Raw genomic sequence first — 12,635 nt, 5'->3', positions numbered from 1 at the left:
CAACTGAATAGGCTGGAGTAGGAAGTTCCTGGGGGGTCGATGAAAGGCGGGGTATGGGGCAGGGCAGAGTCTGACTCAGGCCTGGTCTGGGGTCAGAGCCAAAAGGATATCCTGAGGGGGGGGGGTGCGTTCCTGGCTTCCCTGCAGCCTGGGTCCCCAAGGAGGGATGCTGACCGGGAGGGGGCTGGTAGCACTGAGTCCTGCTGGCAGCCTGTCTCTGGATTGGGGCAGAGTTGAGGGGATTGGGGCATTGCTGTAACCTTACACACACACACACACACACACACACACACACACACACACACACACACACACGCGCGCGCGCGCGCATGCTTCCTGTGTGCTCTGTCCATCCAACACCCCCATTGTGAGAGGGTTGTGCTTCCTACACTGGAGGTTGGGAGACAGTGGTGAGGGGCAGCTGCCAAGGTGAGGGTGGGGAAAGCCCCATGCCAGGATGGGTGTGGGGACGGTGGTTTCCAAGCTGGGGGGGTCCCCTTTTGTCTATGCCCCTTTGGTCCCCTACCCGGACAGAGCTGCCTTTGTTTGGTCCACACACTCCTGTGGTCTGGCTGTGGCCTGGGCTGGCTCATCTCTTCCTCTTCCTGTTTCTTCCTTCCCCAGGGCTGCTCCCTCTTCTTGAGGCCTGAGTTGCCCCCTGCCCTTTCACCTACTCTGCTCTGAGAGTAGGAGACGTCAGCTCTGGTTCCAGAGGAGATCCTCAGCCACCCTGGGCTTTGGAGGTCCTGCCCACAGCTCCCACCGGGCTCTGGGATGTGGTCCCTGGGAGTGCAGGAGTTGCCGGCATTGCCTTGCCCGTCAGAGATCCCCATTTCCCCCTCCTAGAACTTGCCCTGTCCTGGGCTTGGGCTTGTCCAGTTGCCCTTTCTGCCTGTAATTCAGTCACTGCTGAGACTGTGGCATGTGGAGGTCAGATACCCCTGCATAGCTGGGGCAGAAGCTTAGGCCGGGTGGTGCAGAAGTTGGGTAGACATCAGACCCACTCTTCTTGAACCAGGTATGGGTCTTGAAGCAGTGGGGCAGTGGCAGCATCCAGATGAAGACACTGAACTTCAGCTGTCTCCCAGCTCCTCCAAGGATGTGTGCAAGGCCTGCACATGCTTGGGGCAGGTTTTCAAACAAGTCCTAGCCCCAGCGAGGCAGGCCTGGGGTTCTGAGGGGCTGATGGGGAAGAAGTGCCCTCCACCTGTCCCAGCCTAGCCCGTGTGCTCCTCACACACTCCTGGGGTGGTCTCCTTCCTGCAGCCCTGACCCTGGTAAGCAGAAGGTAAACAAAGGACCAGAGTGGTCAGATTGTGGGCTTGCTGGGGAGGAGAGACCTGAAAAAGCCTCAGCCAGAGGGACCCCTGGAAAAAGGGAGTAGTGGTCATCACTGCTCCCCACCCCCTGCCCGTAGATTTGAGGAGCATGGCAGGAGGGGGAGGTTGTGGCTTTGTATGTGTGCGCATGTGTGTTTTCCTGGAAAGTTTATAAATAGTTCCAGCCCACTGCTCTGGTTTGAAATCTGCCCTGTCCAGCCCTGCCGTGCTCCTGGCAGGGTAGGGGGTCCAAAGGGGCCAGGTGTTTATTTCTGCCAGGGCTGGAGTTCCCATCACCACCCCCTACAAGTTGGGCTTGAGCTTTGGGTGTCATTTGCATATGATTCATTGACTGTCTAGAATTGTTAGGAAACCCCCTGTGCCCCCTTCTTTTAAGCTCCCCAATCCTGATTTCCTTCTCTCAGCCCCTCTGGGACTGCCTGACTTCTATTCATTGGGAGCCATTGTTTCAGGAGAGCCTGGGCAACAGAGAGGAGAGAGTGAATGAAGAGGGTGGGCTGGGCCAGCTGGGTGTGGGGACCCCTGGCTCCTCTCCCCTGAAGTTAGGGGAGGAAATGGTCAATTTCTCTTCCCCTCTTCCCCTCCCCAAATCCAAAGGTTTCCCTTTTTTGGTTTGTGAAATGAAAGAAGAGAATTTGGGAAAGGGTTGTGGTCAGGCTTCCACCCACACCCCGAATATCCCTCTCCCCACATCCCTCTCCTCTGTCTGGAGGAAGCAGACCCAGGAAAATGGGTAATTCTCTTGCCCAGCTCTGTCAACAGATGCTAACCGTGGTTGGGGAGAGGGAAGGGAGAGCAGACACCACCCAGGGAGGCACTGGGTTGTACTGAGAGGCTGGGGGGGGGGGGGGCGACCCAGTTGCCCAGCACCTCCTGTGTGCCAGGCGCTGTGCTGGGTGCTTTCCAGGACTTTTATCTCTTAAATCACACAACCAGTTGTTGAAGTGGGCAGTCCATAGGCGAGCAAACAGATGCTTGGAGAGGTTAAGTGACTTACCTAAGGTCACCCAGAGTGGCAGAGCTGAGATTTAACCCTTCAAACCTCTGTTTTTTTCTACTGTCTTCAAGGCTCAGCCAGCAACTGCCTTTTCCTCTAGGCATGTGACTCGGGAATACAAGTGTCTGGGGGACACCTGACCCTGGAGAGGGATTCTGGCACCCTGGTTAGGGAGGCCCCAGCTGGCAGGGGTGTGTGGCTGGTCGCAGGCACTCTAGCCCCCGCCCCTTTTTCTGCTGTGCTGAGTCTAGGCTCCGTGTATCGGAGGTGTGGGCCTGTGGTTTTCTCTCCCTTGAGGGAGGGTGCTCGTGGGCAGTGGAGGTGGCTGGCATAGGGTGGAGGTTGGATGTGGGTAGTTTGTTTTCCCTTTCTTTGGTGCTGGTTTCGATTCTGTGAGGGTGTCTTCTTCTCCACTCCTGGGTGCAGGGGGCTGGGGCCCAGGTGTCTCCAGAGGGACCTCCTGAGGCAGAGCCTGTGCTCTTTGGCTCTGTCCCCATCATCCATGCCCTTGCCCATCCCTGTTTCCTCACCAGCCTGGCCCTTGGCCCATTTCTGTGATCTTTACCCCCTCCTGCTGCTAAAGGCCCTCCCCAAGGGGCTGAGTAACTTTGCACCGAAGTTTGCAGGCGGGTTAGGCGGAGTGAGGCTCAGATGGGGGTGGGGAGATCTTTCAGTCTCTCCCTGGGGTGTGTATCTGTGGGGGGGGTTGAAGTTTGGTTCAATTTCAAACTCCCCAAGGGCAGAGTTGAGGCATTAAGGCGACTATAGTTACCTCTCTTCTGGGGGCAACGGTGGGCTCCAGAGGGTCCTACTGGACTGACTGACCCATCCCCCAAGCCCCCAAAAGCTGGGTCAGGATGCCTGGAGTCTGGAGTGAACAGCTTTCTGGGCCTCAGCCCCCTGGGCCTCACCTCAGGGAGGCAGGCCTCAGTATGGATGTGAATCCTCCAGAGTGTTTCTCAAAGGGTGCTCCTATGGAGCCCAGTGTGTCTTGGGGCCCTGGACCCCAGGGAGGCAGGTAGAGAGTCCAGCCTGGCTGTAAGAGGGCCAGGGGATATATAGCCTGGCAAACTGTGAGGCTGTGGTTGCGTCTGCGGGGAGCTGTGTCCTGGGGCTGGGCACGCAAGCCCAGAACCATGTTCATTGTGTGGTGGAGCCCAGGTGTGGAGAGATGATATCTCCACGTTCCCTCTTCTCCCGTGCGTGCCCACACACACACAAGCTGGGTGTGCAAGCGTGCTCTTGCCCACCCGTACGCTTTCCATAGACCTGTGTGCATGAGTTTCTGCAAGTGGTGTGTGTGTGTGTGTGTGTGTGAGTGTGAGAGAATCTATCAATGCTGATGAGGCTCAGCCAACCCCTCCTTCCCTTGCCTGAGTTCCGTTGTGTGGGGCCCCACAGGGGTGTGGGGGGCCCAGGGCGGCAGCTGGCCCAATGGGTGGGGCCCCTGTTTCTCTTACATTAGCCCTCTCAACCTGGGAGGGAATCCCCAGGGGCCTAGGGAGGGAAGGGTGCACCTCATTCAGGAGCAAGTACAGAGGTCTGATGGTTGTCTTAATTAGCAACAGTAAAAATCATGGTCATTAACAAGGTCCAGATTTCACCCCTGGGAGAGCTGCCCCCTCCCTAGCAAGTACCTGTTCCCACTTCTCCCTCCCTGGCACAGGCTGGCTGCCTGGTCCAGCTGGGTCCAGAAGCCCTGGCTTCATCCACAGTGGCCTTGGCAGGAACTCCCCCTTCCCAGGCATGGTGCTTGGCCAAATGCTGGCTGTGTGCTTGTCCACTGGACTCCAGGTTTGAGCCTGCGGAGTCTGGAGCCTGGAACTCAGTATGGTCTGAGCTTGGGGGCAAGGGGTTGGGAAAGGAGGCAGTCCTTATTTTGGGTCCCTGTGGCCCTGTTTTTTTTTTCTTTTCCCTTCCTCCCTTCTCTTTCTTCTAACAGCTTTATTGAGATATAATTCATATACCATAAAATTCACCCATTAAAGTGTACAATTGAATGGTTTTAGTATATTCAGAGTTGTTCGACTACCACCACAATCAGTTTTAGAAAATTTTCATCACTGCAAAAAGAGGCCCCATACTCTTAGCAGTCACTTCCCATTTCCCTCAAACCCACACCCCAGCCCCTGGTAAACCACAATCTACTTTCTGTCTTTATAGATTGCCTATTCTGGACATTTCATATAAATGGTATCATACACTATGTGGTCTTTTAGAACTAGTATAATGTTTTCAGGGTGTATCCATATTGTAGTGTGTATCAGTACTTTGTTCCTTTTTATGCCAGTGTAATATTCCATTGTATGGATATACAACATTTTATTTATTCATTCATCAGTTGATGGACATTTGGGTCTACTTTTTTTTTTTAATATATCTTTATTGATTTCAGAGAGGAAAGGAGAGGGAGAGAGAGAGAAACATCAATGATGAGAGTGTCACTGATCGGCTGCCTCCTGCATGCCCCTGACTGAGGATCGAACCCACAACCTGGGCATGTGCCCTGACCGGGAATCGAACCCTGATCACCTGGATCCTAAGTTGACGCTCAACCACTGAGCCACGCCCAGCCGAGCCGGTCTACTTTTTTGGCTATTATGAATAATGCTCTTATGAACGCCCATGTGTAAGTTTTTGTGTGGACTGATATTTTCATCTCTCTTGGGTAGATACCTAGGAGTGAAATTACTGGGTCATTATATGACAATTGTTTTACATTTTCAGGAACTGCCACACTGTTTTCCAAAGCAGCTGTTCTAATTTACATTCCCACCAGCAATATATGAGGGTTCCAATTTTCCCACATCCTTGCCAACACTTGTTATTATCAGTCTTTTTGATTATAGCCATCTTAGTGGATGTGAAGTGGTATCTCATTGCATTTTTGATTGGCTGTTTCTCTTTGTCTTCTCTTTTGTCTCTCATGTATGTACTACATACATGTGCATATATACATGCATTTATATGTATTTATGGATGTATGTCGTCCTGTATAGCTGAAGTGGATTGGAAGCATTGCTTGTGGATCTGCTTCTCTTTTTCTCCCTCTTTGCTGTCTGTCTTACTCTGTCATGGAGTCTCTGGGTTCATCTCTGTTTCTCTCCCCCCCGTGGTGTTATCTGTGCGTGTCCTATGGTCGCAGCTGTTCAAACAAACAGGGTGTGGATCTGTATACACACTGGTGGGGGGCATCTAGCCTTTCATCTCCTGCCCACCTCGACCCCTCTAAGGATGTTGCTTCTGCAGACAGAGTGTGTGGGTGAACTCTGAGATCAGTCTCCCTCACCCCTTCAATGTATTCCCTGCCCATCATGCTGTTAAGCACTGGGGGTGATACCCAGGAGTCCTCAGTTCGCATTTCCCTATTTTCAGATATGTAAACAGGTCTCCTCCCCTGGCCTGTGGGACAAACCCATCTGGGGTGCTGGGGCTTGGATTTGGGGGGGAAGTGGTGTAAGAGGGGCCCCTGGTTTAGGAGTCATTTTTCTGAGAAGTGCCAATGCTTTAGGGAAGCGGCTTTTCCTCCCCCTCCCTACCACCCTCCAGCTCTCATTCTTTGCATCTTGACCTCAGGTAACCCACACTGGGGGAAGGAGCTCAGCTGCCTGCCTCTGCCACAGGGAACCTCTGGGGTGGCACTGTGGACCCTTTACCCTCAGGATTGTGGGTGAGAGGCCTTCCGTGGCTCTGAGTTCAGTCCCTGTCTCCCCAGCCTGGCTGTGCTGTCCTGCCACCCCCAGCAGTGTCTGGGCCCTGCTCCCAGGCTGTCTCTGCCAGCCAGGCATGGTGCCAGCTGTCTGCTCAGCCGGGTGCCACGGGAAAATCTCCGGCCGCCCAGGTTGGGGAGCTCCACGGGGAATGCCCGTGTGCCCGAGTCTCAGTGCCCACTCACCTGTCTTTCCTCTTTCTGCAGTGTCACAGGACATGGCCCCCCCAGCCGCCTAGCCGGGGCCCATCTAGGAGAGGCATCCTTTTCGGCGTCCTGAAGGCCAGCTCTGGACCTTCCCAGAAAAGTGCCAGCTCACAGAACTGCTTGACCAACGGACCGGCTCTTGGGACATCCCCCCATCCCTGGCCCCCAGCGAGAGTGGGGGCTCAAGGAGGCTGAGATTAGCCTGCTAGCCTTGGACAGCGGCTCCAGGACAGAAGGGGGGGTGGGCTGACCACCCAAACCCCCTCTGGGCCCAGGCCCCATGCCCCGAGGAGGGGCAGCCTGAAGCCCGCCAGAGCCTTCCGCCAGACTGTCTGCCTGCCTTCTGACTGTGGCTGCTTGGCATGGCCAGCAACAGCAGCTCCTGCCCAACACCTGGGGGAGGGCACCTCAATGGGTACCCGGTGCCTCCCTATGCCTTCTTCTTTCCCCCTATGCTGGGTGGACTCTCCCCGCCAGGCGCTCTGACCACTCTCCAGCACCAGCTTCCAGTTAGCGGCTACAGCACACCCTCCCCAGCCAGTAAGTGGGGTGGCGGGAGGCTCTGTGGGGGAGCTCTTGGAGGGCAGCAGGCCTCGGGGCTTGGCCTCTGGGTACATCTGTTCTGCTGCAGTGGTGAGGTCTTCTCCAGACCATCGTTTGGGGGGCTTGAGGATGAAAGGCTTGTAGTCTGATCATGTGATTGTTTGATGTTGGGGGCGGATGGAGAGATGAAACAGTGCTGTTCCGTGGTGCCCCTCGAGCCCTCTCCTGTGCTGTGCCATTGAGGGCCTTATAAATAGCTCCAAGGACTGGACACAGAGGCTGGAGGCGGGTAAACAAACCTCTCGACATTTGGTGGAAATGGCAGCTCTACTGAGAGTGGCACCCACCTACTCCCTACCCAATCCAGTGTCTCTGAGGGAAAGGGCTTGAAGGAGTAGAGAGGGGTAGGCTGCTAGAACCCCCTCCCACTGCCAGCTCCACCTCATGGGAAGGGTGAGAGGGAGGGACTCATGAGCAGCCTGGTGGATAGGGCAAGTGTCCCAGGAGGGGCACTGGGCCTGGACTCTGACTGTGGACACATGCATGGTCTTGGCAGGGCCTGTGTTTTCTCTCTGCCTCCTCCCTCTGCCATGGGGGTTGCCTGTTAGCTGGACAGGGGTCTCAGTACCCTTCCCTGGCTGACCGAGCCAGGTAGTGGGAGGTGGCGGTGGCTATGGCCAGCTGGCAGAGTCCAGGCCTCAGGCCTGCCAGGCCGCTTACAGTAACTCTGGCCCCCAGGGCCCAGCTGGGCGCCAGGCCAGGGCTGGGGGGAGGAGGGAGCCAGGGCCTGGCCTGGGGCTGGAGGAAGGGTGGAAGAAGCAGAATAGGCCACAGCCGGCTGGTCAGCTGCTGACCTGGGAAACGTGTCCCACCTCTCCTGGTGGGCAGGGACTGAACACTCTGCCCCCAGCACCCACTGCCTCTCCCACAGCCACTGGCAAGCTGCCTGGCACCGCTGCCCTGTGCGCCTGGCTGGGCTGGGTCAGTGCCCCCTTCTCAGTGCGGGGGCAGCACATTCTCCCCAGAGCTAGGGAGTCTCTTTGTCCCTGGGGCAGGCCCTGGCTGGGCGCCTCACTGCCCACACTGGCCCAGTGCCCACCACCACCGCTGCTTCCTGGTTGCCTCCTTTGACTCCGCCAAGGCCCCCTTCCTCCCAGGCCCCACCAGCTGCTGGGAGTAGGAGCTCCATGTCTATGCTCTTTTGGGCCCCCACCCTTTAAGCCCTGGGCAAGGGGACAGTCAGATACTGCCTCAGCTTCCACCACCACCCCTTCTTACACCTCCGTCTTCTGTTTCCTTCCTCTCTTCTGTCCTCTCATAGGATGTGAGGCGTGTGGCATAGTGACCTGGGAGTCGGGAACCGATTCTGGCCTGGTCTTCCAGTCTGTGCTAGGTGATGGAGAGGCCAGTCTCTGGGTTCAGGGTTGCTGGGGAGTGGATAGGTGTGGTTGTGGGTCCTAGTATCCCAATGGGGTAGTTGCTGTGTCTACAGGGACTGGGGTTCATATTTCCACCTCCGATAACTGGAGTGTCTACTTCCTGCCAAGGTGGGATTTTTTAGGGTGGGATTTTTTAGGGAGGAGAAGTTGGGAGCTGTAACCTGGTGCCTATGGATAACTTGTCCTTCCCCAGGTGATGGGAACAGAGTCCCAGACACTGCTCCCCTGGGGCTGGACTCCCAGAGGGTGGGAGGGGGCCTGGCCCCTGTCCTTGCCCTATTCTGTGCCAGGAGAGTAAATGCTTTGCCCTCCTCTGAATGTTGCTGCAAGCTTCTTCCTCTTTCTTAGAGGTGGGTGGGGAGGGCTTCCGGGTTCCCCACTTCCCACCCTGGTAACCTTTCCCCCCAGGGTGGGGTGCCCACGTTTCAGGCAAGTAGAGGCTTCTCTGGCTTTCTCCACCCAGGTTAGGCAATGCCTCTTCCTGCCCCCTCCCTATGTGAGCCTGTGAGTTTCCCTGCTCCTCTCCCCTTCTTTCTAGTAAACAACAGCAGCTTCTCTTCCTACCCAGACCCCCAGCTTCTGAGCTTCTCCCTATCCCCCTTTTCTGGGACCAGGGGCATCTCCCTCCTCATGCAGGGCTGGGGAGCCTGGCCCTCAGCTCTGGGTATGGAAGCACGACAGACCAAAATTCACATGCATGGGAGATGGAGGCAGCCTCGCCTTCCCTGCTCTCCCTGCTCGGGGATGATGCTGCGCTCAGGCAGTTCCTAGGAGAGGTGGACATCCATGCCCCCATTCCCACAGGGAACAATGATAGGCTCTGGTCCTCTGCCAACCTTTTGTAGGAAACTTCGATGATAAGGCTCCCTCCTCCCACTTTCTACCAACAAAGGTGTTGGGACATTCCCTCTCCCCCTCCCATCCCTCTCCCCAGATTGGGAGGAAGCTGGACCTTGGGTGTCTTAGGTGTACCCTTCAGAGACCTGGTGGCCTGTGGAGTGACATATTCTCCAGGTCACTATGGGGAGGGATGGGTATTTGTCCTGCTATAGTCTCTCAGGGAGCCAGAGTGGGAGGTCCCAGAGTGGTGGCACAGGATCCCCCACCCCAAACCAGCCCCTGGGGCTCGGTCTCATCCAAGGACTGGTATTTACTATGGAGGGCTGTGCATTGTAGTGAGGGTCAGGGTTGTGTATGTTTTAGGGGTGGATGGGGTCAAGGTTGGGTGTGTGTGTTGGGAAAGGAGTTAATGGTTTGTGTGTATTGGGTGACAGGGTCAGAGAGTTGAGTGTGTTTTGGGGGAATGCAATCTGAGGAGCTGGGGAAGGGGTATCACAGCTTGTATGCTGGAGGGGAAGTGATTTAGGGCATAGAGTGTTTAAGGGGGAGTGGTCAGTGGATTATGGTGTGTATTTGGGGAGGGGAAGGTCTTTAATGCTTATCATCTAGGCTGGAGGGGAAACTAACCTGCCTTTTTTGTGTGCTTGCCCCAGGAATTCCACGGTGGAGTAGGCAGTGTAGTTTGAGTTCAGGCTTTGTCACTTGCTAATCTGATAACCTCTCTGAGCATGTTTCCTTGTCTATAAAGCAGGGATATTACCAGAACCTTCCTAAGAGGGCTGAGATTAGGCAAGGTCATCTATGTAAGATCATCCACATAAGCTGTGTGCCGTGCTCGTGGTCATTGCTATCCCAGTGCTGTGGTACAGCTACTGTGACAGTGAAAAGGGACCCAGGCCCTTCTAGGGGGGAGTTGGAAAGACCGGTTGCTAACATCTGTGGAGCACCTACTGTGTGTGGGACTTTATCTCTGTTTTACAAATCTTAATCCCCACAATCCTGGGAGAGGGACATTATCGCCATTTCCACAAGAGGAAACAGCTCTGGTGGAGGTTGTGACTGGGTTCAGTGACCAGGAAAGCTGGGCTGTTTTCCACCATCCAAATTGGCAGCTGCGGGAGGGTATTTGGGGGGGCACTCCTCGGTGTGGGAAGGCCTGAGGGGGCAGTGCCAATGTTGAAACCCTGCTTCTGCCTTAGGAACTCCTCCCGCCTTTCCCCAATAGGGGGCGCAGGAAGGCCCCCCCCCCCCCCCCCCCCAGCCTCCCCCTCTCTTCTCTGTTTTGGATCCTGAAAGCTGGAGGGAAAGAGCGATAAGAGGCCTGGGCCAGATCTCCATCCTGTCCTGGAAGCTGCGGATACAATCTGTTCACACCCATCCCCACCCCCGAATCTGCCCACTGCAGCCCGCAGGAGTTTGCAGAGCTCAGCAGGCAACCTTCCCCCATCTCCAGACAGACACTGTAGGAACAGAGTGTAAAAGCCACAGTTCATATTCTTATTTTGTTTCAATCTGTGGGGTAGGCGGAGGGAAGTTGGAAGCAATCAGTAGAGGAGCTGGGAATGGGAGCCCCGAAAGACTGGCTCAGACTTTTCCTTTCTGTCCACATATTCGCTGTGTGCGCCTAGAGACTGGGGAATGGCCCTAGGGTCTGGGACCCTGGGGAGACAGAGGGAGGGGTGTGCCCTTCTCCTCTTTGTCTTCTCTGCCACTCTCTCCTTTGCAGTTTGTGTCCTCCCTTCCTCCCTCCTGCCTACTCTTTCCCTGGACAATAGGAGGCACAGCCCGGGGGTGGGGGGCTGTACTGCTAGCAACGCCTTTCCTGGGGTCCAAAATGTAGAGTCAGCCAAAAGATAGTTGGATGGGGTTTTGAATGAAAATGGGGCCCCTCACCTTTTATCTGGCAGCATTAATAATGCACAGGGCCCCTCTGGGCAGGATCCCAGCATGGTCTGGGGGAGGGGACTCAGGGAAGGAAGCCTGTCCTCTTCTCAGACTGGCCAAGACCTGAGACATTAGGTCTACCCCATGCTAAGGGCCATGTGCCATGGGGATGTGCCAGTGCAGGCCCTGACTACCCTTCAGGGGCAGCGTCTATAGAAAGAGGAAGTTTCCCTTCTTCAAATTACTTTGGGGTGGTGCCTACACCACCTTCCTCCTCCTGCTCCTGCTCTTTCTCCTTCATGGAGTCTGCACAGCCAGTGGAGCTGGGTCTCCCAGGGTGGACTGGAGGCCCTCAGCCCTGCCTAGATCAGAAATAGAAGCCGTCCCCTCACCATTTTGACTACTGGGTTGCTGGGAACCTCAACCAGCCCACAGAGCAAAGCCCCTGTGGGCAGCAGTCTTAAAGGACAGCTCTTCCTGTTTGGCCTTGGGCAGGTCACCCAAATTCTGAGTCTGTTTCCTCCTCTTTAAAGCAAGGCTTCTAACCCATCCCTGTGAGGCCATGGTGACCTGCTTGCTGGTGAGGGCTTGGGTGAGCTTCAAGTACCCTTGAAGTGATGAGCAGTGATGATGGGGGGTGGAGCTAAGAATTGTCTTGGGGGATGGCCACCCTGTACCAGGACCCGCTGTCTGTCTGGCTCAGAGCCTTATGATTTCCTGTTTATTAGCCTCTCCAGATGGGGTTGGGGACAGGAGGGAGCCCTGCTTGGCACAAGTGGGGGCCAGGTCATTTGAGCCCACAACTGCTGAGGCCTGCTAAGCACACAGCCCTAGAGGAGCTGTGGGGGATGCAGCAGAGGACAGACCCCAGGCCTGCAGACAGCTGCCATCGAGTCCCCCCCCACCACCCAGTGGGCTGGCCTTCCCTTTTCCCTCTTTTCCCACTGCCCCAGGACACTGTGTTCTGCTCTGACCTGTCCCATGACCTTGCTGTTGCCCAGAACAGGCATCTCACCCCCAACTTCTCCCCTTCTCCAGCTCCAGAAATCCTATCCAGCCTTCAAGGAACATCTTGAATCCAGCCTCTTTCCAGACACCTTCAGAGATGTCCCCCATAACTTGCTGCTCTTTCTCCCTCCTTTGAATGTCTGTGGGTCCTGTTTTTTTCTCTTTCAACACTCATCTCTACCATGAAGTGACTTCTCCCCATCTAGTTCCTGCTATGAGCTGTAATCATTTAGGAGATGTTTCCCCTATCCCCAGGTTTTTGACAGCAGGGGCAGCCTCAGACCCCTTAGTACCTCACAGCTGTGAACAGAGCCTAGCACATAACTGGTGCTCAGGAGCTACATCATTTGGGAAGAAAGATATCAAGGGCTGTGGAAGCATCTGCCTTCCCCAGCAGTCTCATCCAGTGCCAAGGCTTGCATTCATGCCCCAGACCCCAGCATTCCATCTGCAGCTCCACACCCACCTGCCCCCCAGCCCAGTAGACTTCTCTACTTTTTAGCCTCAGGAACTTTGCTGTTGCACAAGCCACACAGGAGTCCTCTTTGCTATCTCCTTTCCTAGCCCCACCCCTTGATTCTACTCTCAAAAAGTTTCAAGAATCTACCTTCCTCTGTCAGCACTTCCAGTTTCCTAGACTGCACTACCCTCGTGCTGCAGTAGCTTCT

At 55.6% G+C, this 12,635-nt stretch overlaps 1 protein-coding gene across 2 annotated transcripts in view; it reads left to right on the top strand.

The window, feature by feature from the left end:
• Window positions 1-12,635, top strand: part of RARA (retinoic acid receptor alpha) — a 43,784-nt gene that overhangs the window by 14,234 nt on the left and 16,915 nt on the right. For both annotated transcript variants that reach the window (XM_016202248.2, XM_016202247.2), the window contains exon 2: window positions 6,254-6,793. In XM_016202248.2, coding sequence (XP_016057734.1) covers window positions 6,616-6,793 — 178 coding nt within the window. In that variant the 5' untranslated portion in view covers window positions 6,254-6,615. The remainder of the gene's footprint in view (window positions 1-6,253; window positions 6,794-12,635) is intronic.

The sequence above is a fragment of the Miniopterus natalensis genome, chromosome 17 (genome assembly GCF_054644295.1).
Source record: "Miniopterus natalensis isolate mMinNat1 chromosome 17, mMinNat1.hap1, whole genome shotgun sequence".
Classification (NCBI taxonomy): domain Eukaryota; kingdom Metazoa; phylum Chordata; class Mammalia; order Chiroptera; family Miniopteridae; genus Miniopterus; species Miniopterus natalensis.
Note: the sequence above shows the minus strand (reverse complement) of the source record. Positions and strands in the feature narration are given on the sequence as shown.